The sequence below is a fragment of the Megalopta genalis genome, chromosome 10 (assembly GCF_051020955.1).
Source record: "Megalopta genalis isolate 19385.01 chromosome 10, iyMegGena1_principal, whole genome shotgun sequence".
Classification (NCBI taxonomy): Eukaryota; Metazoa; Arthropoda; class Insecta; order Hymenoptera; family Halictidae; genus Megalopta; species Megalopta genalis.
The window spans coordinates 8,905,552-8,930,632 of NC_135022.1; the positions used below are offsets into that span (position 1 = coordinate 8,905,552).

Below are 25,081 nucleotides of genomic sequence, written 5' to 3' on the forward strand. Positions count from 1 at the left end.
CACAGCGTTTACAGCGTCGTCGAGCATCGGGCACGAATCGTCGGAGAAAGGTTCGGAGGCCTACCGCTGGCCATCGTCGTCGTCGTCGTCGTCGACGGGATTCTGCCGCGGAAGTTTCCTCGTTGCGAAGTTTCGTCGAGCCGAGCCGAGCCGAGCCGAGCCACGCCGCGATACTTTGGAATTTCGACGTTAACAGCAGCTGGCTGCGATATATCGGAGTCAAGTGCTCTTAATCGAACGCCCGCTCGAGGACGAGCACGAAAATAAGTGGAACGAATTACGATTGTCCTCGAACGGCGCTTCGGATTCCCGCGACTCGATATCTAGGCGAGTTATTTGCAAACTCGCGAGACGTCCGATAATTTTCCGAGACGAAGGTCTCGCGATCGGTTCGGAGTCCGGTGGCTTTCCGCCCGCGCCGAACAGGTGCCTCCGAAACCTTCTCCGTCTCACCGATTCGTACGATTCGTCGCCGATAAATAGACCGTCGATCTTCGTACAAAAGACGACGGAGCGACCTCGTCGATTTTAACGTTGGAAATACGAAAAACTGCTAGGAGATTCCTGGCGCACCGTCTTTTAATTGCCGATGGAAAGAGGATCGCGTTCTGATAATCTTGATCCAGCGAAATACTTAATTTCGGCTGTTCTCGGTTAAATTCGTTAATAATTCCCGGAAAAAACCGCGTAGCATCGAATGCGCCGCAAAGTGGTGACTCGAGCGCCAACTCGAGCCTCCCTTCTCGAGGGGTCTCTCGACTCTCGACTCTCGACGTCGTCCTTCCTTCGCGCCTTCTATTTTCCCTTTTCAGCTCTGGAAGATCCTCCAGTCTGGTTCGCCGTATTTACCGAAACCTCCTTTCATTCTCGAGAAAAAATCCCCGGTAGGTGTGTGTGTGTGTGTGTGTTAAAGAGAGAGAGAGAGAGAGAGAGAGAGAGAGAGAGAGAGAGAGAGAGAGAGAGAGAGGAAGGGAGAAGCAAATCGGACGACGCGAATGAAAACGAGTGCGAGCGAGGGAGAGAAAGTACGAACGTTCCGCCGGTGGTGGGTAGCTGGTAAGACGCCGGATCTCTCGAACGTTTGTTTCTTGTTTCAGGGACCAGTCTTTTCGCGGTGGCCGCGCACGAGTTCGGCCACTCTCTCGGGCTGGCGCATAGCGCGGTTCCCGGAGCGCTCATGTACCCGTGGTACCAAGGATTGAGCTCCAATTACGAGCTGCCGGAGGACGACAGACACGGGATTCAGCAGTTGTACGGTGAGCGACTTCGTATGTCCGACGATCGCGTTCGAAAGTAGTCGTCGCGACACCGACGCGCCAAGCTCGCTCGCCCGCGCGACTCGTGCTCCCTTGCTTCCCGTTGGCGTTGCCAACCCTCCTGCGATCTTCCGCTTTCTCGCTTCGTCTTCGAGTACGGCTCCTCGGACGTATCTCGGAGGCGTCGCGCGTCGACTCTTCGCCCTGCTCGCCTTTTTCTACCGACGCGGCGCGCGACGGTTTCCGGACGCTCGTCGATCGGTGCGATCGTGATTCCGAATTATCCAACGTTTCTAGGCTGTCGGGTGAATCGGTCGACACTCGAGCCGAACGCGATTCCGGCATCTCTCCGTTCTCGCAGCTTCTCTCTCTCTCGAAATCGAATCTACCGGGTTCTAAAAGTAACCGAACCGCGTTGCCTCGCAACGACGAGAAGACCGTGCTCGTTCGGAGCTTCCTCGGACCGCGAGTACCGTGCGCGAATTAGCCGGTGCGATCGAATCGGCGATACCGTGACGGCGGAACGATCGGTTTTGCCGCTGCTCGGTGTAATGAAAAATGAAAAAGGAAAGAGGAAAAATGAAAAAGCAAAGAGGAAAGGGGAAAACGGAAAAAGGACAAAGGAAAAGGAAAAGGGAAGAGGGAAAATGGAAAGAGGGAGGAGAGGTGGGAGAACGCGCGGGCCCTCGCACGGAAATCCGAGAGCACGCGCGCGGCAGCCGCGGGTAATTGAAGTTTGAAAAATATATGACCGGCCGACGAATTTCACGATAAATCGGAAAAACAATTTCGTAGGATAATCGCGGCTGTAGGCGGTGCGGGAAGACGGTCCCCGCGCGCGGTTGGCAACAACGGGCCGAAATGAAACGTGAATAAAATATACAGAAACGACCACCCTGCTCTTTGCTTCCTTTGCAGCAGGATGTTCCGGCCGCGTGTTCCGATGATTTAGCCTTCCGAGGAAGCCCTGCGGATCGCGAAGCACGCGTTTCTCTCTCTCTCTCTCTCTCTCTCTCTCTCTCTCGTTCTCTCCGCTGTATCTCCCTCGATCCATTTCTCTCCATTTCTCGTGATCCGCATTTTTCCCCGACATCGGCCATCTCCCCGCGCTCTCTTCGCTTCCTATTTTCTATTCGCTCGATTCCGCGCGCCTACCTCGTTTTCCTTTCATCCGTTTACCGTGCAGCCCTCGATTATATTCGTCCACGTCCACGTCCACGTGATTTTCTCTTTTCGCTTCTCGCTCTCCGCCGGCTTTTCTTTCGACCCGCTTTCGTTTCCCATTCCTACTTTTCATCCTCCTACGAGAGATTCCCGTTTCGACGGGACGCGTTTCGATCGTTCCATTTATTTTTCAGTTTTCCGAGAACGATATTTAACCGTTTGGAACGCTCGATTCGGTGGAAAGAGCGGTAGGTCCGTTCGTGGAAACGCGAGCGTTCGCACGATGGAACGTTTACTCGATCGTTGGATTTTCGATCATTTACGACAGCTGGGTATCGTAGCATTTGGACGATACATCGCGCGTACGCGCGATAGATGGATCGTGCCGTTTCCGCGCAAAGTATCGTAATAATTGGACTACGAAACGAAGAAACGTTGTCGGTGTTGTCGCATCGAACAACGTTGTACAGAAAATTGGCGCGATTCGACCGGTCCGTATCGAACGTTATCGGACGACCCTGATCTTGGCGATACCGAGCTGGACCGAACCGTTACGCTCTATTCTATTCTCCGCGTTCGCGGTTTCATTTGGTTAAAAGCGACGCGGGAAATGAGATTCTGCGAAAGTTTCCGCGTGCAAGCTTTCGGACAATTTTGAACGAGCACCATCGAAACGTTGCGAAAGCGTTTCGAGTCCCGTCGCTACCGACCGCGTTGCGAAACTTGATTTTTATTTCGCGTATTTGCGTTCGAAAGAATTTTCTTACGGCGCATTCTTCCGTGTTCGTCGCGAACGAACGTCGATTTTCCCAACGACGTTGCACGAATCGAGGGCGCTTCGAAAGATTCGAGGCGAAAAAAGTGGAAATTTCGAAACGCCGAGTCGCGCCGTGCCGCCCGAGAATCTTCGTTGGCCGACCCGATTCGAAATAACCTGCTTCGAATAAATTACGTTACGAATTTTTAGAGCGTTATCTCGCGAACGTAAAACGCGCTCTCGGTTCGATGAAGCGCGCTCTTCTCGTTCGCGGGGGGACGAGTAAAAAAATTTTAATTTTAAATAACGAGATCGCCCCGGCAACGGGGTAACCCAGTTCCTCGCAGTTTCCGATGGTTTTAATTAATTCGGCACAATACGTCGCAACGGATACGTCGCCTTCGTAAACGGCCACCGCCGGTCGATGTTCGAAAAGACCGTTTGATCCGTTTTCGCGAAACTTCCCTTCGAATCCGTCCAATTTTCATTCCGGTCGTCGCCCTCGGCCCGGATTTATTCGCTGTTGCTCCCGCCGATGTCCGCGGACACCCTTTAAACTCTTTTTCTTCCTAGAAGAAGAAAACTAGAATTATCTTTTTTACGATTCGACGTTTCGCGAAAAGATGCGAACGCGCGCGCGATGCGGTCGCAACGTTTCTTCCCTTCGACGTTATAAAAAGGTGGAAGAACGAACTCGCGTTGACCGAAACGCGGTCTAATTACAATTTGCAGACGCGGGTAAACGTTGACCTACATTTTGATAACGAAAATAGACGGCGCGAACGGATTGCAAGATTAAATTTTTGATTAAAATTAAAGGCAGAAATTAAACGGTATAATATTTATGCGGCGACGGCGGCGGCGGCGGGGACGGGCGACGATCGCCCGACGATCGCCCGACGATCGCCCGACGAATAAATAACATTTTACAATTCAAATAACGGGACGACGCGCCGCGCCAGCAAATTACAAGATTAAGGATTAACCGGCAACTAAACTAAACACCGAAACGTTCGGCTAATTATGGAGACAGCATCGAATACCGTAAAGCGCGTTTAACGGCAAAGGCGAATTCTCGAGTTGACCGAAAGTTTTAATGAACGGGACAAATTTGATTTACCGGTAAATTGAAATTTAACAAAGCGTCGTTCGCGATTAAAAACTACCGCTCGAGCGATCGGCGTCTCGATTTTTTCTTCGTCGTAGCGTGTGATCGCGCGATCGTTCCTACGCGTTCGCGCGTCTTTTGCATCGGGTTAAAAGATCCCGGAGAAAGCGAACGAAAGATGCGACGAAAAGAACGAACAACGAAGAGAATGGTATCGAACCACGGAATTCCGATATCTTCGACGATGGCAATCGTCGAAATCGAAGCGAGGGTTCGACGATTTAAAAAATCAAATTTCTTTCTCGACGGACCGCGTATCCGTGTCGCATCGATTTAAAAAATATTCGAACGTTCGTCACTGCCGCATAAACAGCGTAATCCGGGAAAGCAAATACAAACGCGATCGATCGGTTCCGTGCTGCTGAAAATCGTACGTTCGAAGCTTCGTACACGCGCGAAATCGTGCATCGAGTTCGAAAGGATTATTCGAGAGGAGCTTTCGACGAATCGAGCAGAGTTTGTTAAATATTTTTTCATTCGACCAAATATACGTTCGAAGCGATCGCGGAGCCAGGTATTTAGGTAAATAGGGAATCGTTCGGCTATGAAAACTAACGCGACGATACCGAGGCCGAAAAATCAAAGTACGCGGATCCAACGGGAACGCCGTTCGACGAGTCCTCGAATCGATCGAGGAATCGCCGATAAGCGTACAAATGTCCGACCCAACGTTAACAATTCTTGTTCGTTTTTAATTTCTTAAAAAATCGTCGATTAGAAATTTCATTCGAGCGCGAATCGAAGTAACGCCTCTGTGTATCGTCTCGCGTAAGATTCTCCTCGAATAGAAAAAAACGGAAGAATAGTCGGAAACTATCGAAATCCGAGCATAAAAATAAATGGTCGCGTTACGAGATAGGAATTCTCGAAATTTCGGCTGTACGGAAACGAAAGAAAACTTTGATCTCGAAGTCGATCGAATCGAATTTTTTTTTTCTCTCTATCGTCGATCTTCGGCCTTCGATCCGCCGACGCCGACGCCGACGCCGACGCGGCAATATACGCGTGTTAAAAATGCATTAGCATCGCGGAGAGCGTCGCTCGATCGCGAGTCGCTCCGCCGTCGAACCGAGGAAACGACGCGAAGCAAGTAGACAAGCTAGGGGCCTCGTTGAACCCGCAAACGTTAATATGCAAAGTAAGAAATTCTCGATGCCTTCCCGCTCGCTTTACGCGATGATAAATACGCGACAAATATAGATAATAAATGGAATAAATAAAGTCGGACATCGACGCTGTTTTTTTATCGCTAGACGATATCGTAGCATGAGAATAAATATCGGCGTCGCGATACCGTTGTAATCGGCTCCGAGCGTTGGTCGGTTTCGGGGCTGGCCGGGCGTGTCCAGCGTCGAACGTCTCGACGATTTATCGAAACTCGAAATTATACGGAGATCTTCTGGAGCCGCTGTGTACGTTGCGAGAGCACAATGGCTCGTTGGTACGTCCGCGAAGAGCGGCGATCGTCGAACGCGCGATCGTCGAACGCGCGATCGTTCGCGATCGAGGACGATCCGCGGAGCGACCGTGGCAACGACTCCGGCACGCGGCAGCCGGGCCAGCCGAAAGGCCGCTGTAAGGTACCGCGTAATCTGCTTGTCGCGATTGCGGTAATTACTTTGAACGAGTCTCTTTAAACGAGTATATCCGGCGCAACCGCCCGGTCTGGCTAAAACCGCTCTCCTCGAAATTCAAAGACGACGATACCGGCAATTATCGAGAGTCGTCGTTCCAATCGCGCCGCGACGGTTTAAGGGGCGAGATTAGACCGGGCAGCAGAGCCTCGGGATCGTCCAATTTCCTCAGCCCCCTCTCTCTATCCGCACCTATATGTACACGTACGCGTACACGCGTCTCTTCCTCTTTCCCTTCCGGGTTCCAGCCGGCCGCCGCGGATTCGGCTAATCGGTGGATTCCCAGCGAATATTAATTATCGTTCGATTCTGGGACACGCGACGTTCTTGAATAATGCAATAACGCGGATAGCGGGGTTGCGCGTGATGTATACTTTGCGCGGCGCGATGTATTATGCATCGCGTTTATTGCCGCGTCGACTTCTCGCTCGCGTAATTTCTACTCGACGAGGGCTTGTCGCGATTTCGAACGGTTCAACGACGACGCGCGCCGTTCGCGGATTCGTTTGCTACCGGTTTCGACCGTTTTCCGGATTTATTCGCCGCGAGGAAAAGATCGTCTCGATCAGCCCTTGCGCCGTTGCGTCGAGAATACGGACGTTGCTCGTTTCTTCCGAATCGAAGCAAAATTCGATCGTTCCGTTATCGATGTCCGCAGAATCAAAATTGCCTAGTTCTATCGGGGTCGAATCGTCGAGACCCCTCGACGTCGTACCGTTTTCTTCGCGATCGTTTCTTCTCGAAGACGAAACCGTCGTCGACGAGGGAACGGAATTTTATTCGGACTTCGGGAACGGAACGAGATCGGTGCTCGCGACGGGTTATCGGACTTTCGTCGAAGCGTGTCGCGGACCTTTTTCCCGAGCGTTGATCGCAGCTGGATCGTGCGCGTTGCAGGTGCTCCCGAGGAGAAGCTGTGGGCCAATCTACCGGGTGGCCCGCCGCCTCCGGAACGTCCTACGACGCCTAGAACGACGACGACGAGCGTCGGGACGACCTACAGACCGTGGAGAACGAGGCCGACGAGGCCGAATCACTACCCGAACGACGACCGACCCCGTCGACCCGATCATCGCTACCCTCAAAAGCCGGATTACAGAACGGAAAGGCCGGAGGATCGACCTCAGAGACCTCACAAACCTCACAGGCATCACACGACAACGACCACCGCCAGCACCACCGCCGGCACCACCACCGCCGGCACGACCGCCAGGACCACGACGTACACGCAAAGACCGAGGCATCGATGGACGCCGACGCCGAGGGACGACGTGCCGGATAAATGCGACACCAGCTACGACGCGATCAGCATTATTCGCAGGGAAACGTTTGTGTTCAAAGGCAGGGTGAGTTTTCCGTCGGGTTACGCGCGCGCGTCTCCTCGAATTTTCGACCAAACAAATTCGCGATTCGCAAGTTCTCGAAACTGCTTTCGCTTCGCGTCTTTTTTAATATTCTGTCGACGATCGATTTCTAGTACCTCTGGAGGATCGGTAATCGTGGATTGTACGAAGGCTACCCGGCAGAGATCACGCGATTGTTCAATTTGCCCGAAGAAATCGACCACGTGGACGCGGTGTACGAGAACCCGGACAAGAAGATCGTCTTTTTCATCGGGAAAAACTATTACGTTTTCAACGCTAATAATCTAGAGCCCGGATATCCGAGACCGTTAACTTCGCTGGGACTTCCCCAATCGTTGGAGAAAATCGATGGCGCCATGATTTGGGGGCACAATGGGAAAACTTACTTTTTCAGCGGATCCATGTATTGGAGGTATTGAAAACGCGAATTTCGCTCGTCTCTGCGTAGAACGAATCCAACCACTTTCGAATTTCCTGAAATATCTCGTTGAAAAATTCGCGATCGCAACGATCGATCTTTCTACGATTTCAAATGTTTTACCGAATCGTTCGCGTAGTCGCGCGAGTTCGAATTATTCGAATTTCGTACGAGTCGAGAATCTTTGCATCTTTGCGAATCATTCTATCGGCCGTAAAATGGCTCGCGTCGTATTTAACGTATTCGTTCGAAATGTGAATTGAATTGTCTCCGCAGGTTCGACGAGTCGGTTAAATTTGTGGAACTGGATTATCCGAGAGACATAAGTATGTTCGCCGGTGTTGGGAACGATATCGATGCTGTGTTCCAATGGACGGACGGTAAGAGAAATATTTTTCAAAGCCTAGACAAATGTGAAACGAACGAAACGACGAAACGACGAAACGACGAAACGATGAAACGATGCGACGCGTCTCTTTTCCAGGCAAAACGTACTTCTTCAAGGGGAAAGGTTTCTGGGAATTCGACGACTACAGGATGAAAGTGGCTCACGAAAGACCGAAACCGTCCGCACCCTTCTGGATGGGTTGCCCGCGAGAATTAGAAACGAACGACGTCGAGAGCAGTTACCCGAGGAAGTCGAAGATCACGTCTTCGAGCATCGCGTCGACGCTGCCGACACCGCTCTCTCTCGGGTTATTGTTTAGCATATTGTTTAGTATACTTTAGCGAATATTTATAAACTGTGATATTTATGTAAAGCCGCGTACGAACGCGAGCGCGTACGCGCTCCGGTCTGCGCGCGCTGCCCAATTTTAACGCACTTCCCTCTTATACCGATAACGTACGATCAAAGTAATTTTAATAAGACTATTTTTAAATAATTTTAATATATAAGATAATTTTTAAGTAATTTTAATAAAGAATTTTAATAATAAACCACGAATCGACCCGATTCCCCGATTCCGACCGAAACTCGTATCTTCCGGTGAATGAAGAACTCGCGAGTATTTTCTACTAATTTTCTGTTATTTCGAGCAACCGAAAAAGTTCATGCCGCGCGCGCGCGCGCGCGCGGTATCGATCGACAACGACTTTCCTATTCCTTTTTACTTACAGCATCGATGTTCGACGATACCGACGAACGCAATTTCTTCTTCCTAACGCACTCGCGATCTTTTCGTAATTTATACGACAGAAGACGCGTCGCGTTCGATAAAACGATGTAACCGCGAACACGGCGAAATGAATTGCGACGATTAAAAGTATCCGGTACGGAAGAGAAATACCAACGGATATTATTTAACTCATATATTTAACAAAAACATGTACATACTTTTATTTAATTCCTCGACTCGAAACGATATGTGAACAGAATCTCTTTACAATTTTTACATTCCGCTTCGACGAACAGATTCTGCTTTACCTACTCTTCCTTTGGTGCAGATATTCCAAAAAACATCTCGATTGAGCAACAAAATGCTGTGGCCACAGTGTATTCAGAGAAGCGTAATTGCACAAGTTGGAACTTGTCGTTGGACTTTTGAACTCGACTGTCAGCATAAACTATTTAAATTTCACTGTAATTACACGTTATCGACTCTCTATACCTCGGTTCCTCCATAAAATATTTCACATTTAATCTGTACGATAATAACGGTTCGTTGAACATGTTGTTTCGTTCTCCCGATGCTAGAGACGTAGATCCGGCGGCGAGTACGGGTCCCAAGGGTTAAGCAATCTCAACGTAGTCTGAACGATCGTGTCCACCTCTGCCATTCCACCCATTCCGGTATCACCGCACATAAGTGTTTTAGAAATGCAACCGACCTCCTTATACCCCCAGGACTTAAGTAAAGCTATCTACAAACAGAGACATTTCAAATGATATAGATAAGAGACGCTGCAAGGTAATATACTGTAAATTTTCAATTTTTCCGAGTCTAGACGAATCTGAGTTTCGATTGCCGAGATAACATTTTTCAACCGACGATAATCGCGATGCGTCTTAATGAAAAAGCTAATTTAGTGTATATATATATTATAATATAGTGTATATTCTGGAGTATAAAGAAAAGAAGAACAGATACGCCAGAATCTATCTCAACGATTAAGGACCAAGTTCGAAGGACTAAACTTGTAATAAACTTGCACCCTTGCACCTTTTGTTGCTTAAACTTCGGCCAAATGATGCTACAACTACGCGAACGTAGAGATCGCGTAAGTCGTCTAGCTAAACTACAGAATCGTTTTCTGAGAAACTGTTTATCGAACGATCCAAAATTCAATATTTTCAAACTCGAATACGACGGAAAAGAACGTCGAACAACTCGGTATTGTTCCTAACGAGACACGCCGAGATGAAACATTAGCTGAAGCCAGTGATACGTGGTTTTTAAGGCAAACGTTTGATAATTCACAAATATTTATTATTATTATTATATATATATATATATATTATTAATTCACAAATCTTTAATTAGTCTTACCTTTTAGTTAGTAAGTTTTTCATTAAAGTTAATACGCTATAAACGAAGGTGAAACAAATTAATTACTTCATTCTCTAACATAAATGATAAGAAAATTGATCCACGTTTACATGCGCAACCGATTACCAAATTTTGTGTTTCTCGAATGTCGAGTATTTCGTACGTGCTATTAATCGTTTGCCCCTAAAACGACGTACCATTGGCTGCGGTGCTCAAAATTTTACATCGCGCAAGTTTGCCGAGACGATGCCAACGCTATCGGAGGTTTCTTCTTGTAGGCATTCGTAGTTCCACGTTCCTAAACCAATTTGAACTATTTACATAATTTGACGTGATACTGTAAATTCTGGTAACAGCACGCGATAAATTAGTAAACGGTATTACTTTATAATTCGTACCTGCGGTGCGGTAACAGGATGTTCCCACATTTTTGTATTCATAGCGGGACAAAACACCAACGGCTTTTTAGGATTCCAGGCACGCGCCACGCAGGTCAAGATATTATCGCATATTCCGCTAGCTATCTTGCCGAGCGTGTTAGCATCTAACGGAGCGATTAAGAATAAATCGGCCCATTTGACTAAGTCGATATGCAACACTGGATCGCCTCTGTCTTGCCAAGCAGCCCATTCTACGGTGTCGGATAAAACTTGAACCCCGGAAGGCAAGTCTGCCTCTTTTAAAAAATGCTTCGCCTTCTCCGTAACTACTACTCTTACTTCCAAATTGTTTTGTCGTAATCGTTCTATTAAATGTGGCAGTTTAATCGTAGCTACGCTACCGGTACAACCGAGCAGGACTCTCTTTCTAGCGTTGCTTGCCATTTTTATCGGTTCCTTTTTAATCTTCTTCCCACTAGTTTGCGATTTACTAATTTCTTCACTCTATCGACGGTATTTTTACGATACTAGCGATATCGGTAAACAATACGGAATAGGCCTGGTCCATCCAAACACGACAAAAAGTATTTTAATAATATCTTAGGCCGGTGGTTTTGGAATACTTCGATTAGCTGGAATCGACACGGAGCTACGAGTAACGGGGCTGCAAGTTCGAACAACGATTTATGTTCTTAAATCTATCCGTCGATTATACTAATGTCTCTAAGAACCAGGCAGTTTCGAATACTGAGTAAATCGCTTCGAAGATCCTTCACTGCACTGTATTATTTGTCACTGTAATGCGACTATGTACTAAAACAACAGTCACTTTTTTTTTTTTCTTTAAAAGACATTAATGATTTGCTGGCCAATATTTTCGTACAAGCTCGTATATGCGTATCTGAGAATTCGATATATTATTCAAAATCCATAAATTTACGTCTCCGAATGAAATGAAGATGACATGACGTAAAAGTTCATAAATGCTGGTCGATTGACAAAAGCTTCGATAAGAGAGAATCGATTAGTAATAAATCACTGTCGTTATGTCTCCTTGACCTGGTCAGCGTATCCGAGAGTGGACCAGTCTTCTTGTGCCATCAATTCATTATCCATACGGCAACCAAGATATTCCTTTGCTATGCTTCTGCACAACGTATTTTCGTTCTTATTCTCGTACAAACAGCGCATATATTTGAGCATGAGTACTTTGCAAAAACCCTCATGATCAAGGGGAAAACTGCCCTTCTCCGGTGGTATGGGCTTAAACGTCTTCTGCGTAAACGTATACGTGGTCATCACTACCCCGCCGTGCCGTTCATGCAGAATAATCAATTATGTTAAAACAAAAAACAAATTCAACTGCAGTCCTCTCCGCGATGCAAGTCTCACAAATCTCACACGAAATACTTTAACGCCATTACTACAGAATGCAGACGGCAGCGCCACGTACAACGATATCTTTGAAGAGCGCTTCGAGAACTACATATGACGTACATATGTAACGCACACATGCATGCATGCATGCATACATATGTACACTAGCAAAAGTACGTGTACATATATGTGCGCGAATGTGTGCAGTGTCAACTTCTTTTTTTAATATGTATTTTATATTTTTCGTTATAAAACCTAGATTTTAAATTTGTCAGGACAGAGTGCATATCAGAAGATTGCATTTAAGCTTGGAAATCTTTATAGAAACCCCATATCATTTTAATTCTCGAGGTCAACATAATAAGGACTTACTATGGATGCCTGATATGTGCATAGTTGGCTAATAAAGATCACAGCGAAGCTTACATCATGTAAAACTGTGCAGTGAAGTAACATTGCACAAAAACTTCAATTCTTCGTCGCATGAATATCGTTCTGTTATTTACAATATAAATTCTACAGTTGTAGTAGAGATTAGACTCGATTACAAATGTGTGGGAAATTCCGATATTTTAAAAACATTAGTTTTGGTAAAATTAGGACGATAAAAATTAAATCGAGGGCACAGAACTGTTCAGGGAATCTGCTGCATCGATATCGTGTAAGAAAACTAAACAACAACGCAGAATATAATTAATTAACATAATAGTTGATCTAACTTCAAAGAGCAATTAATTATGTTTCGCAATGTTGTAATTTGTTTTTGTATACGACATCGAAATAGTAGATTCTCCTGAACAATTCCGTACCCTTGATTTCGTCTTCTATTCCCTAATTTTGCCAAAATTAATGTTTTTTAACGAACTTGCATTAGACGGATAAGGGTGATTGTGACACCTCTTATGGAGAAAAAATGAAGCTCCGTTCAAAGTTCGAACAGCGCTAATTGGGACAGTGAGAAAATGTTCAAATTGTTAGCCAAATTACCGACAATCGATTTTGATATACTTAACCGTTTAAGTGTTTTGCCACTACCCCCCAATTGGCGCTCTACAAACGTCGAACGGAGCTTCATGTTTTCCTACAAAAGAGGCGCCATAATCGCCACGGACGGTTGATATCTTCTTCCATCGTTTGCCTCGATCCTCCGCGCAACAAGGCTACGTCTATCTATGCTATTGGTTCATGTCGTGCACACGAGTGCAGACAAGATTCTTTGTGAATTAAAAAGATAGTAGGTTAGTAATTAAATCATGGACGAAAGTAAATTGACAAAGGAAAGTAGTTTTGACGAGAAAATTAGCACAACAGAGGAAATTGATGAAGAAAATGTTGAGAAAGTAGTTTGGAAGGATTTGGTAAGTTGAACAATGTATTAGGAAAAACTATAACCTAAATAGAGTATGTGTCATTGTTTATTAAGTTTTCCTAAATTGCATAATAAAACTACTGGACGATTTTTAAATGTAAATATTTTGTATTGCATATAACAATTACTGCAAAAAAACTATTCTCGTGAAAGTCTTTCTAAATGTGAAAAAACTTAGAGTTATGATATATAAACAAAGAGTATAAGCAATGGTATTTCAATTTTCAGAGTAAAAGTATAATAACCGTTAGAGCTTGGAAGGTATAATTATTATTCATAAATATCAAATTTATTACATTAATATATTCGTTTATAGGGACTTGTAGATGTATTATGCAAAGCATGCGAAGATCTCAAGTGGAAGTCGCCTACGAAAATTCAATGCGAATCTATTCCATTGGCACTACAGGGTAAATCAAAAATATTTAATACTTATTAAAAGTATAAAACTATAGCTATATGTAACTACGATTAAATTACTTGTTGTATGTTAAATATATAGGTAAAGATATAATAGGGTTGGCAGAAACCGGATCTGGAAAAACAGCTGCTTTCGCGCTTCCCATATTACAGTCGTTATTAGAAAATCCACAAAGATATTTTGCTCTAATTCTAACACCTACCAGAGAATTGGCATTTCAAATATCAGAACAATTCGAAGCTTTAGGTAACAATGGCGTTGCCGATGTTCTCTTCTTCTCTCTATTGGTAATAATTTTCATGATTCTATCGCATTTTAGGATCAAGCATCGGTGTAAAATGTGCTGTAATAGTAGGAGGAATGGATATGATGTCTCAAGCGCTATTGTTAGCAAAAAAGCCACACGTTTTGATCGCTACACCGGGAAGATTGGTCGACCATTTAGAAAATACTAAAGGTTTTAATCTGCGTTCGTTAAAATTTTTGGTAATTATTAATATTTTTCTTTTTACATACAGATTTATATAAATAATAAATATTTTGTTTGCACAAGGTAATGGATGAAGCAGATCGTATTTTAAATATGGATTTTGAAGTCGAAGTAGATAAAATTTTAAGAGTAATACCCAAGGAAAGGAGAACATTGTTATTTTCTGCAACAATGACAAAAAAAGTTCAGAAACTTCAACGAGCGTCTTTGCAAAATCCAGTTAAAGTAGAAGTTTCAACGAAATATCAAACAGTTGAAAAGTTACAACAATATTATGTATTCATCCCAGTAAAATTCAAGGATGTGTATTTGGTACACATATTAAATGAACTAGCAGGCAATAGTTTTATGATCTTTTGCGGAACTTGTAACAATACGGTGAGGACTGCGCTTCTTTTAAGAAATTTAGGCTTTACCGCAGTACCATTGCATGGGCAGATGTCGCAAAATAAGAGGATAGCTGCTCTAACGAAATTTAAAGCAAAAAATCGGTCCATACTTATTTCTACAGATGTTGCTAGCAGGTAAACGTTAACGTCTTGAATTCATGTATTTATAACAAACAGAGCGTTTTCATGTAAACTTTTACTCATAGGGGTCTTGATATTCCTCACGTAGATATCGTAATAAATTTCGATATACCCACGCATAGCAAGGATTATATACACAGAGTCGGCCGTACTGCACGAGCTGGCCGTTCTGGTCGTTCGATTACATTTGTAACACAATACGACGTCGAATTATATCAAAGAATCGAGCACCTCATATCGAAGCAGTTGCCCTTGTATCCCACAGAAGAAGAGGAAGTGATGATACTTCAAGAAAGGGTAGCCGAAGCGCAACGTATCGCGAAAATGGTAAATTTAATTTTTCAAGACCTAATCCGAATAAAAGCTACGTTACATCGAAAACATTCATATATATATATATATATATTATTTCAGGAAATGAAAGACATTGAAGAGAGCAAAAAATCAGGCAAGAGAAAGAAGGGTGGTGGGGACAATAATGAAGATGACGACACCGAGCAGTCGTTTGGATTCAGGAAAAGAATGAAAGGCAAAATTAAGGGTAAAAATGGTTGAACCGCTTGGTTAACTTATTCGATACATTTGTTAATTCTTAATAAATAATCTCAACACAGGATAATATTTAGTTTTATTATCATTGTTGTTTGTTTTATTTATAAATCTGATCACCATTCCTCTCATATGTATGTGCATCCAAAACTCATAGTTGGTATTAAAATCCTTAAGTAATTGTCAATTTACAAAACCACATTTAAGTTTTTTATTTGCGATCTTCGAAACTCTGTTCGTAACAGAAGAGGATTCCATTGATGGACCAATCGGTTACCGCAGTGTCAATTTATCACTATGTAACTAATCAAATTAAACGATAAAATCAAGCTTTTACAAACGAAAACCAAACATTTTAGCTTTATAAGCTGTAAAATAAAGGGAAATGTCTTAATGTTAAGGAAATCATCAGTTATTCCGTAATAATAGATTTCTTTAAGTATTTTTTATACAAAAGAAATATCTATTCAAATAAAAGTATAAAATAGATCATAAAAATCACAATCTTTTAACCTGCGTCGTTTATCACTTGTAATAATAACTGTTAGCTGATATTAATAAAGCACCAAAAGCAGAAATCATCAACCTACACAACCAATTTAGTCTCCTGTTCATGTTCATATGTCTCTACATAAATTACAAAGCAGAACCTTGGTTTACTAGAAAATGCGAGATATTGATTAGGAGCATGTAATACATTCGAAGAGCAAAAAAACATTGTAACAAATGCAAAAGTGTTATACACAGCACACTGTTGTAAATTCTTTTAAAAACTGTTCCTCCGAATTTCTAAAGAAAATCATTAATTAGCATTGTACACGATACTCCAGAACAACACCGTTCCGTTTTAACATTATGATTATAATGGGACTTCTAAGAGCTCTACAATGTTATTTAACTGTATAAAGTAGTAACAAATCCTTATCTCTTTTTCTTTGCGTAATAACATTGTACGATCGAATGAATCTCTTTTTAAACATGTGGGATTGCAAATCGGATCTCATAAAATGTGCACCGGAGAATAATGTAGTGCCGCATAAAATGAATAATCCTTGATTTATTTTAATTCTGTAAATCTTACCTAACCCAGACCTAACTTCTGTTAATTTATTATTAACAAGCATGACACCTTCGATACACGTTAACATATTGAACACTATTGAAGGGCCATTAGTAGTGGATGATGTGTAATCACGTGGTAAAATTTTTGCAGAATATATTGAGAATAATAAAAAGAAAGAAAAAAAATATATCTGAAGTGTACTGCGAACTTGCAAACCAACATTTACCGCAACACCATTTGTTTTTTGTGTTTTTTTTCTTAGAAATATATATATGATATCGAATATTGTCTTAAAGTGGATGAAAAGAAAAACGTTTTTAGGTACTGTTATGTAAACATACCGGTCGCAATTTCGTTTGTAATGATAGTATCTGCTTAGAATACATCTATTGTTTGCTTAGTAAGTAGAGATCTCCATCCTAGCACTAAGTCAATCATATGAGAAATCTTGATTTTTCTCTGTATCGTTAAAGGGATGCAATTATGCTTAATCTCGTTGTCGAAGGCTTTTTAATGATAAATAGCACGCGTGCAAGCACAATCATTTCAATCTCTGGAGCAAAGACCTTTTGTCTGAAATTATCTATTCGAAATGTTGATACTGCCTTGTTAAGATTTAATAAGAAACATTTGGAGATCGAACAGGTAAGTTAATATACATGTATATGTGTATACGTATATGTATACGAAATTACTGAAAATGATATTTTCTTTTTCTTTTGTTTCCCATTAAAAATGTTTCAGTTTTTGGTAATATCGACATTTTATAATAAATAAATTCGTACAATATAGCTCTGTCTCTTTCACTCGCTCCCTCTATCATTCACTCTCTTTCTCCCTTATTTTTCGATAATTCATAGATACATATGCACAGTGATTATCACGAATCGCCATTCAATGAATACAATACGTTGCGATCAAGACTGCTGAAAAATGAATGAAATCAAGACTTCATGAATTGACAAGGTGTGTAGAACAGTAGCTTACTCTAAGTATGCCACTATAAATACTTGGTGAACGGGCTTTTGACTTAAACGAGTTCGAGGCTCGTTTTTTCGATATAGTAAAAAATAGCTAAATAACCTGATCGAGGGCAGAAATCTAATGGATGGAATGTTCCGAATGCAAGGTGTCAAAGATGTGCCAGATATGACAAAAATTGAAACAACTTAGGTTTCATTTAAATGAGAAATAAAATATATTCCATAATATTATTATTCACTATTTCTACACATTCTGTACAGTAATTCAATTTAAGGATTTTATACCTCAATATACTTTATACAAAAAGGCTACTTATAATCTAACATTAAGACATACCATTGCAAGAGCGGCAGATGGGCCGCACGCATGTTTGTACTGGTATTACAGTCAGTCGCCAGCGAGTATAACTTCTTCTTCTTGTATCACACACCACACACTAAAATGTTAAAAGTGTGTCTCTGGTGCCACTCATATCATTACTTTTTACAGTTACAATTTACTGTCCCCGATTAACTTACTTCATCTTTTGTAATATTTGCATTCTTTTGTTTTCTTTGTTTCAAAAAGGAATATGCATATAGAAGAGATTACCGTCGCAACATTGAAATGTAATGAAGTGCCTTCATTTCCTGCTATGCACGAGCTTTTCTATCTTTTTTGTTTCATTTACTTTTTTTCTGAGATACGCTTTACTAATAAATAAAATTATATTTTGTGAAAATATAGAATCGTAAAAAATAAAATTTGTCTTTTCGATTTTTGATAATACCGGTACAGAAATAGTGCATTTCGGAGACTTCGTGAGTAACAGGACTGTTAATTCAAATCTCTGTCCTCTAAGTACTTGTATTCAAATGTAAAGCCTTCCTTCCTCCTTTGTACCCACTTTTCATAATCAAAATAAATGTAGGTACCCTGAAATAAACATTATGTTAAGGTTATATAAGAAATTACATAATGTTTGAAAATAATTTATATCATTTCTCGACTATTACGGGAACAAATGATATTCCTTACTTGCTCGTATTCCTCATTGATTAATTTTGGTTCTTCGTGTCTTTGAAACCACATCATGTACTTGGTATGAAACCTCCAACTTTGTTTTTTCAGTGCTTTTGCAGCCAGGTACTGGCCTTTCGATCCTTCCATGTAATAAAATATAAAGAATAATGTTTCTGTAGAAAGACGTTGGAAGAATTCCACAGTGTCAGAATGGGGAAGTTGAACCTATATCGAACAGAATAAATGTTTAGAATACAAACAAATTAAGCCCTTTGTTACTATAATATCTTTGAAGCATAATTCAGGATTTGATCTACTTTAATTTGAAACCTTTGCGCGTGAAGACAAGTGCAACATATTCAGCTATTATCGCATTCGTTATACGCTCGACTGATCTCAATCTCGTCGAACCCTAGTAAATTAGCTTAATTAACAATCATAACCTACAACTCTCTCTCTCTCTCTCTCTCTCTCTCTCTCTCTCTCTCTCTCTCTCTCTCTCTCCCCCTCTCTCTCTCTCTCTCTCAATGAAAACAAGTCGAAACAAATCATGAATTGAATAATAACTGGATCGACTAAGATCGGTATTGGAAAATTTCACTTGAAACTTGCCAATCAACGTTATCGTCCACAAGACTCGACGAGTTTGATATTGAGATATCGTTACACAATTGTAGTAGTAACTGCACATATTGTGCTCCTAGTAGTCTCACGCACGCGGATTTCTGAGCTAACTATGTATCATCGTGCAGTGTAGCAATACCTGTTGATAATAAGGAGGTGTTGGACACAGATTTCTTGGCAGATATGGTCTTAAACGTTCAGAATCAGACGGATGGGGCATATGATAGTAAGCGGCCTCCATCATCTGGAACTGTAGCTGATGTTCTTTTTGAAGAGGTACCGGCCCGAGTGGCGCAACACCAAGCAGGGGAGGAATGTGTACTTCCGATGTGGCATTATTGTTGTTATTATTTGCCATAGCACTATCAAAGATGTTTCTATTTGACTCGGACGGCGGTATTTCCAAACCTGCTCGGACAATTACTTGTTGGGCTATAGATTTCAAAGAAGACATGCCATCAGGAAGCTTAGGCATGAGACCATTGGCAGCGGATGGCGCTGGCGAACAGGAATTTGCGGGCGGAGGCGAAGACATACTGCTAACTGACGACTGTGGCGAAGAAGATGGTGGTATCGGCGTCGTCATTTCAGTTTCACTGTTATGATTCTGATTTTGTTGATTATGTAATACATGCGTCGTCTGTATAGGTGCAGGATTATTGTGCTGCTGTGAGATCGTCTGTGGCACATTGGAGGTAACGCTGGACGTGGATGAAGACGACAACAAACCATTTTCACTGCTATGAGCTATAAATTTGAAAGCGAAACAGATCGTAAATTTACTAATTCCATTCGTACGAATGATACGTTACACGAATTACTTACAAGATGTTTTACTAGAGGTAGAATGGATGGCTTGCGAATTACTATGCGAAGCAGCTACCGTGGCAAAGTTGCCTGCATTAGTTGTAGCAATATGATGACTTGTAGAACTAGGCGAGTTATGGCTAGGTGTCATGGGAATGGTCTTGCTCGGAGTGCTGCTCGTCAATAAATTCGATTTTATAGTGGCAGTGCTTCCCGTGGTTGGAATGCTCGCCTGTGAATTTAATAATGGCCTGACTGCTGTCGGTTTCACAGGCTGAAATAAAAATGTACAATAATTATCTACTTTTTAACGATTTCAAAGTTACGTACAGCAATACAGAAAGTTATCAGAATTAGTATACATTTATGAATCTATATTAAGTATGACAATATATAAACCTTTGTTTTTTTGTCATTATCCGTAGAACTATCACTCGAATGGTTGTGCATGGTAGAACTTAATGGGGGTGATGGTATGGGAGAAGTACCAGAGTTAGTTGAGGTTGGTGTACCTCCAGTCTCATTGCTGTTGTTGCTATCGGTAGTTGCTGACGAAGGAATACCAACCCCAGACAACTCTACTTCATCGAGACCAATAATATCATCATAAATATATTCATTTTCCTCAAAATCAGGTTCTTGCGAAGATTCTATATAATACTCTACGTCATCTTTTATCCTCTTAATCTGAAAAAGAGAACCGAACGAAATTTTTATTATATATATATATATATATATATATATATATATACGTAACAAACTTTTAATTTACAATTACTTTGGCACTGTTCTAAAATGACATACTTACAGTATGAACTTCAACAGACATATTGTCCAACATGCGTAACAATGTTTCCAATTTACGAATATGGAAACGGTGTTTATCAAGTTTTGCTTTTAATTCGTCCATCCGATCCTGCTTATCTTTATCTAACCTTTTCTTTTTTCCAGCGAGTAAGGACTCCATTTCCGATTCAAATTTATCCAGCTGTATCAAAATTCATTATCAACACGACATACTAGGCTACAGCAAAATTTTCTTAATTTCATAAATAACAATTTCCTGTTCTATACCTGAAAATTTAAAGCATCTATAGAGTTTGCAAGCCAATTGCTAACTTCCTCCTTTTCTTTCTGAGCTGGATCAAGTTTTTGAGCTGCTCCTAAACCTTCTTTTGAATACGCTTTCGTCTTTGTTTCCCTTTCTACTACTTTAAACCTTTCCATTTGCTAAAAAGAATATATATTATACTCGTTACATGAAATTCATAGTAATTACTCCGATTAACAAACTCGATTGGAATATACTTACAGTCTCGATTAACTTCCTATAATCGAGCAGGGTACTTTTATCCTTAATCTCGCCTGACGCAAGCCAGGTTTTGATCTGATCACGTAACCTCTGGAGTTTTTTGATTTCCTTCTTAAGGTCTGCTTCATATTTCTCCTTCTGATTGCTGTTCGTAGCATTATGAACTTTTTGCCAAATGTCCTCGAATGTTTCTACACCCTCCGTCACTTTTTTAAGGCACCGATCTATTTCACCTAAAATTAGAAAGTTGTTCGTATAGTTTTCCAAAACGTTTATATGAAATTATGTTTATTAGCAAGTTAATTTATATAGAAATATATTTTATCGAATGAACGCTCTCTAGTAGTACTGTAGAAATACTTTTTAATAATATTCAATGTAGAACTGAGACAAATAAAAAAAATGATTCTATTATTAATAAGTTACCTCTCATTTAAATAGAAAGTATATAAGCTTCTTACAACTTTGGATTATATAGATGATTTATTTAATTAATTGACTTTTCTTTAAATTAGTGCATTTAGTAAACTACATTGTGCAACAACTGTTTCAAACATCTGACTATACAGATAATAGGTCTAAATGGTACGATTAGACTAGCTGAAAAAGTAACGGATGCCATAAAACATTATGAATAACGTCGAGAACTGTTTTGTTAATCCTTTGCCAACTTTACCGACTCTATTAGGGGTTATTAATAAACAAACACAAAGCCGATAACAATATACAGCTGTACATATACATATCCTACGTAAACAGATTGTATTAGATGCTTTTACCGACAAATACTTTACATCTGCTGTACCGCGCACCGCTATAAATGTGCATCATATAATAGAAATAAAAGTATGTTTAAAAGGTTATGCTGACATAAAATAGTAACATTAGGCAATTATGAACACAACACATAGTAGAAAGATTCAAGTTTTATGAAAGAAACATGTGAAAAGTTGAGTAGAACATAACAATCCATCATACCCTGGCAACCTGTACCAACTGTCAGGCACAGAAGCCTGCATGCAAATAGGTAACACAAGTTAAAAATAGGCCGCTACTAGTCGCAAATACAAGCGTTTAAACCGGCAGAGAATTGCAGATCGTGAAGCAAGATTGAAGGCAAAGTTGTAGTGGTGCAGGGCCATAACAAAATTTCTAAATGTAAACATGCTGGAAACATTTTCTCCTCACCTTGCAACTTTCTCGTCGCAGCCATGGCTATGTAAACATGTGATACAATAATTCATGCATAGTCTAGACGTAGGGAAAAAGTACGAAACAATTTTACGGGACAAATAGTCGTTGAACTATTATTCCCTGTATAATATGGGAAGCTCGGCCACAAGATGGCTTCCGTTTTCAAATGACAACGTCCGACTGTCCGTGAACGAGCTGTGTTGATGCTTGCTCTATTTTTCTGTTAATGTTTTAACTTTGACAATATACAATGTACGCTACGTTTGGTTGTAAGTTGACAACACATAAAAATACACAAAAAGTGATAGCATCAACAAATGATATATATGAAATACTGAATAAATGAGATGGTGTATTATGCATTGGCGCATTCACACATTCTATCTAACGCACATACTTAATGCATTCGTGTTCATAAACCAATCGAAATGTACGTTTGAATTTCTTGGCGCATCCACAACAATTACCATACGTACATGCATACATGTGTACTAACGTAATGCAGCAAGTAACATTGGTTTTATTGAATTTTTTTCATTTATTTTATATACATAATTGCTTGTTACATTTGGAAATAGTATAAAAGAAATTTTCTGTAAAACATTACATTCGTACAAATCGCAGTTTTATTCATCGTTCAATTTTAAAATGCACATTCACCGAAAGATAAAACGAACAAATTCCATATGCATGTATGCATGTATACACATTCTCGTATCGACAATGATACATATAAAATGCCAATGTTAATGGATCAAAGAACAAATTGATATAATCGCGATTTTTGGCGTATGTAATTTGATTAAATACAAGCCTAAACAATTTCATTTACAAAAGGCATGTGTGATACATGTGTTCACAAGATCAACGATAGAACACTTAGATTGATTTAGATGAATATAAATTTATACTATTCAGTGAAGAAGTATCATATTAATCGGTAATAAAAATCCTTTACCCCATTCTCATCACCCGAAAATTAATTACATACGTAAAATTATATCCATCATATGTTGACATATTCAATGGTTAGTTTGCAGACTTAAATGGTTAGTCGTGAAATACACGATTTCATGAAAACGCATATGAGATGCGACGACGACAAATAAATACATATTTACTGGTTAAGGTTGAAAATATTCGTTTTTATTTATTAGCCGTTAATATGTATGTACCATACATTCCATCGTGTATGTAGAATATAAGTATACTCTGAAAATAGTAATTTATTTTTTAAATTCATTGTACTCTTTAGTCTAAAACATGTAAGCACAGTACAAATACATATGTAAGTGCAAATAAATATGTATCTGCAAAGTAAATGTCAATAAACGTACATGTGCACACGGTAAGCGCGAAATATAAGCAGAATGCATGATAATATGCTATGAAAGTAGAAAAATGTATAAATTCAATTTTAATGATTTCATTAAAATGCAAATTTGTTTAAACATTCGAAAAGTGTGTTCTAAAAATTGCTACATATGTAACAGTGCGAAGGAAATAAATGCGCGCTAAAAAAAAAAAAGAAGCAAACCAGCCATAATACCGCAGACCGCACACAATATTGGCGTTGCGAACCGATCATTGAATATAAAGTCATAGACGGGTAACATTGTACTTAGTAACTCTCGGATAACTGAAATGTGATGGACAATTATAATTTGTTTGTCGAAGAATGCATTCTTAGACTCCGCTTAATCATATTTTCTGAACAGTTGTTCGAGTTAATTATGTAATGTAAATGTTAATAGCATTTTCAGATGTATGACGTTAGTGAAGTGAGCACATAGTGTGTACATATAAAGGTTTGTGTCATTTGCAGGTGGACTTTCCTTATCATACATACACACATATATGTATATATGTGTATATACGTAGGTGTGTTCGACTATATATGTTTTTAGATATTTTAAGGATGATTCTATAAGCCAAAATTAGACTGTAAAACGAAATATAATGAAATTACAATTTTAGACTTGATTTTAAGTTATTACCGATTAATGTCTGCCAATAGCGACACACGAGTCAAGTTTCTGCCTGTTTCATGGAATGTCACCGTCCGTTCTCCTACTGATCCGATGCCACTCTCTATTAGCTGATTACATACCATAGTTCAATGAAACTTTTAATCGTCAATATAATATAGAAATGAAGTCTCAACTGTGATCTTGTCCGCTTTGGTTTTTATTTTATTTTGGCTTATTTCAACACACTTCCCTAAAATATCTGCCATATGCGGTCGAACACCCAATGAAAGTTCGATTGAAAGGGGCCATCTAGCGGCATGCTATGTATCTCATGTACAAAAAGAATAAAGTTCCTTTCATGAATCTTCTGAAACACCATCTTATCTTCTCCAAATATTGCAACTTTATATATTTTCTTTACTGACCATTGAATTCCAGTAGAGCGTGACAGAGCATTATCATACATCTGGCAGAGGATTCAGCATAACGAGTTAAGCGACTAATTGTTAAGCTTACAAGACGTTAGAGTCGCTTCGGAAGCAAACACATTTTACCTGTGTTCACACGTTGCAAATAGATAGCTGAACTCCAACATACATTAAAGAAGTTCATTTCTATCATTCCATCATTCCACAGAAATAAACACGAGCTCTCTTCGTGTTCAAAAAATGAACTTTCTGCGGTGACGGGTTGTGTGCGAACACGGTGTGAATACGAAAATAAATTAATAAAATCTCTAATTACGTTTGCAAAATAGAA

The 25,081-nt window shown here is 40.6% G+C and overlaps 5 protein-coding genes across 13 annotated transcripts in view; 2 read left to right on the forward strand and 3 right to left on the reverse strand.

Annotated features, from left to right (window-relative positions):
• The window catches only part of Mmp2 (Matrix metalloproteinase 2), a 76,442-nt gene extending 67,742 nt beyond the window's left edge, over window positions 1-8,700 (forward strand). For 6 of the 7 annotated variants that reach the window (XM_033474502.2, XM_033474505.2, XM_033474508.2 and 3 more), the window contains 5 exons: window positions 1,098-1,256; window positions 6,877-7,325; window positions 7,457-7,755; window positions 8,038-8,141; window positions 8,246-8,700. In XM_033474502.2, coding sequence (XP_033330393.2) covers window positions 1,098-1,256; window positions 6,877-7,325; window positions 7,457-7,755; window positions 8,038-8,141; window positions 8,246-8,490 — 1,256 coding nt within the window. In that variant the 3' untranslated portion in view covers window positions 8,491-8,700. The remainder of the gene's footprint in view (window positions 1-1,097; window positions 1,257-6,876; window positions 7,326-7,456; window positions 7,756-8,037; window positions 8,142-8,245) is intronic. The other variant, XM_076524756.1, reaches the window with a different exon arrangement.
• Window positions 8,701-9,057: 357 nt separating this feature from the next.
• On the reverse strand, window positions 9,058-11,074 carry Ppcdc (phosphopantothenoylcysteine decarboxylase). Its single transcript, XM_033474520.2, has 2 exons — window positions 10,649-11,074; window positions 9,058-9,624 (listed from the first exon to the last, which is right to left on the reverse strand). Exons 1-2 carry the CDS (start codon window positions 11,072-11,074, stop codon window positions 9,454-9,456), a joined length of 597 nt encoding a protein of 198 aa, XP_033330411.1. The 3' UTR covers window positions 9,058-9,453.
• A 448-nt stretch (window positions 11,075-11,522) lies between these two features.
• On the reverse strand, window positions 11,523-12,091 carry LOC117222682 (cytochrome c oxidase assembly protein COX19). The gene has a single exon (XM_033474521.2). The coding sequence runs from the start codon at window positions 11,927-11,929 to the stop codon at window positions 11,675-11,677; it is 255 nt and encodes an 84-aa protein (XP_033330412.1). The 5' UTR covers window positions 11,930-12,091; the 3' UTR covers window positions 11,523-11,674.
• A 1,051-nt stretch (window positions 12,092-13,142) lies between these two features.
• pths (probable ATP-dependent RNA helicase DDX47) lies at window positions 13,143-15,436 on the forward strand. Its single transcript, XM_033474517.2, has 7 exons — window positions 13,143-13,365; window positions 13,693-13,786; window positions 13,879-14,043; window positions 14,117-14,283; window positions 14,351-14,811; window positions 14,883-15,144; window positions 15,232-15,436. The coding sequence occupies exons 1-7, from the start codon at window positions 13,261-13,263 to the stop codon at window positions 15,370-15,372; spliced, it is 1,395 nt and encodes a 464-aa protein (XP_033330408.2). The 5' UTR covers window positions 13,143-13,260; the 3' UTR covers window positions 15,373-15,436.
• Window positions 15,437-17,603: 2,167 nt separating this feature from the next.
• Window positions 17,604-24,849, reverse strand: Not3 (CCR4-associated factor Not3). 3 transcript variants are annotated; one of them, XM_033474512.2, is made up of 10 exons: window positions 22,347-22,751; window positions 21,585-21,758; window positions 21,159-21,391; window positions 20,921-21,076; window positions 20,655-20,834; window positions 20,246-20,533; window positions 19,865-20,120; window positions 19,179-19,786; window positions 18,431-18,640; window positions 17,604-18,328 (listed from the first exon to the last, which is right to left on the reverse strand). In XM_033474512.2, the coding sequence occupies exons 2-10, from the start codon at window positions 21,589-21,591 to the stop codon at window positions 18,230-18,232; spliced, it is 2,037 nt and encodes a 678-aa protein (XP_033330403.1). In that variant the 5' UTR covers window positions 21,592-21,758; window positions 22,347-22,751; the 3' UTR covers window positions 17,604-18,229. The 3 variants fall into 3 exon arrangements, with proteins under 3 accessions (XP_033330403.1, XP_033330401.1, XP_033330402.1); XM_033474510.2 differs by lacking the exons at window positions 21,585-21,758; window positions 22,347-22,751 and adding an exon at window positions 24,748-24,849; XM_033474511.2 differs by lacking the exon at window positions 21,585-21,758.
• Window positions 24,850-25,081: the final 232 nt, after the last annotated feature.

What these genes read in the sequence shown, in the direction of transcription:
- Ppcdc (XM_033474520.2), bottom strand. Translation starts at nt 11,074, where the DNA reads ATGGCAAGCAACGCTAGAAAGAGAGTCCTGCTCGGTTGTACCGGTAGC. An exon ending in ATCCTGTTACCGCACCGCAG is followed by an intron (nt 9,625 to 10,648) that starts GTACGAATTATA and finishes CTCTGTTTGTAG; the next exon opens with ATAGCTTTACTTAAGTCCTG.
- LOC117222682 (XM_033474521.2), bottom strand. Translation starts at nt 11,929, where the DNA reads ATGACCACGTATACGTTTACGCAGAAGACGTTTAAGCCCATACCACCG.
- pths (XM_033474517.2), top strand. Translation starts at nt 13,261, where the DNA reads ATGGACGAAAGTAAATTGACAAAGGAAAGTAGTTTTGACGAGAAAATT. An exon ending in TATTCCATTGGCACTACAGG is followed by an intron (nt 13,787 to 13,878) that starts GTAAATCAAAAA and finishes TTAAATATATAG; the next exon opens with GTAAAGATATAATAGGGTTG. An exon ending in CGCAACGTATCGCGAAAATG is followed by an intron (nt 15,145 to 15,231) that starts GTAAATTTAATT and finishes ATATTATTTCAG; the next exon opens with GAAATGAAAGACATTGAAGA.
- Not3 (XM_033474510.2), bottom strand. Translation starts at nt 24,784, where the DNA reads ATGATAATGCTCTGTCACGCTCTACTGGAATTCAATG. An exon ending in TACCTCTAGTAAAACATCTT is followed by an intron (nt 19,787 to 19,864) that starts GTAAGTAATTCG and finishes TCAAATTTATAG; the next exon opens with CTCATAGCAGTGAAAATGGT. An exon ending in TCAATGAGGAATACGAGCAA is followed by an intron (nt 18,329 to 18,430) that starts GTAAGGAATATC and finishes TGTTTATTTCAG; the next exon opens with GGTACCTACATTTATTTTGA.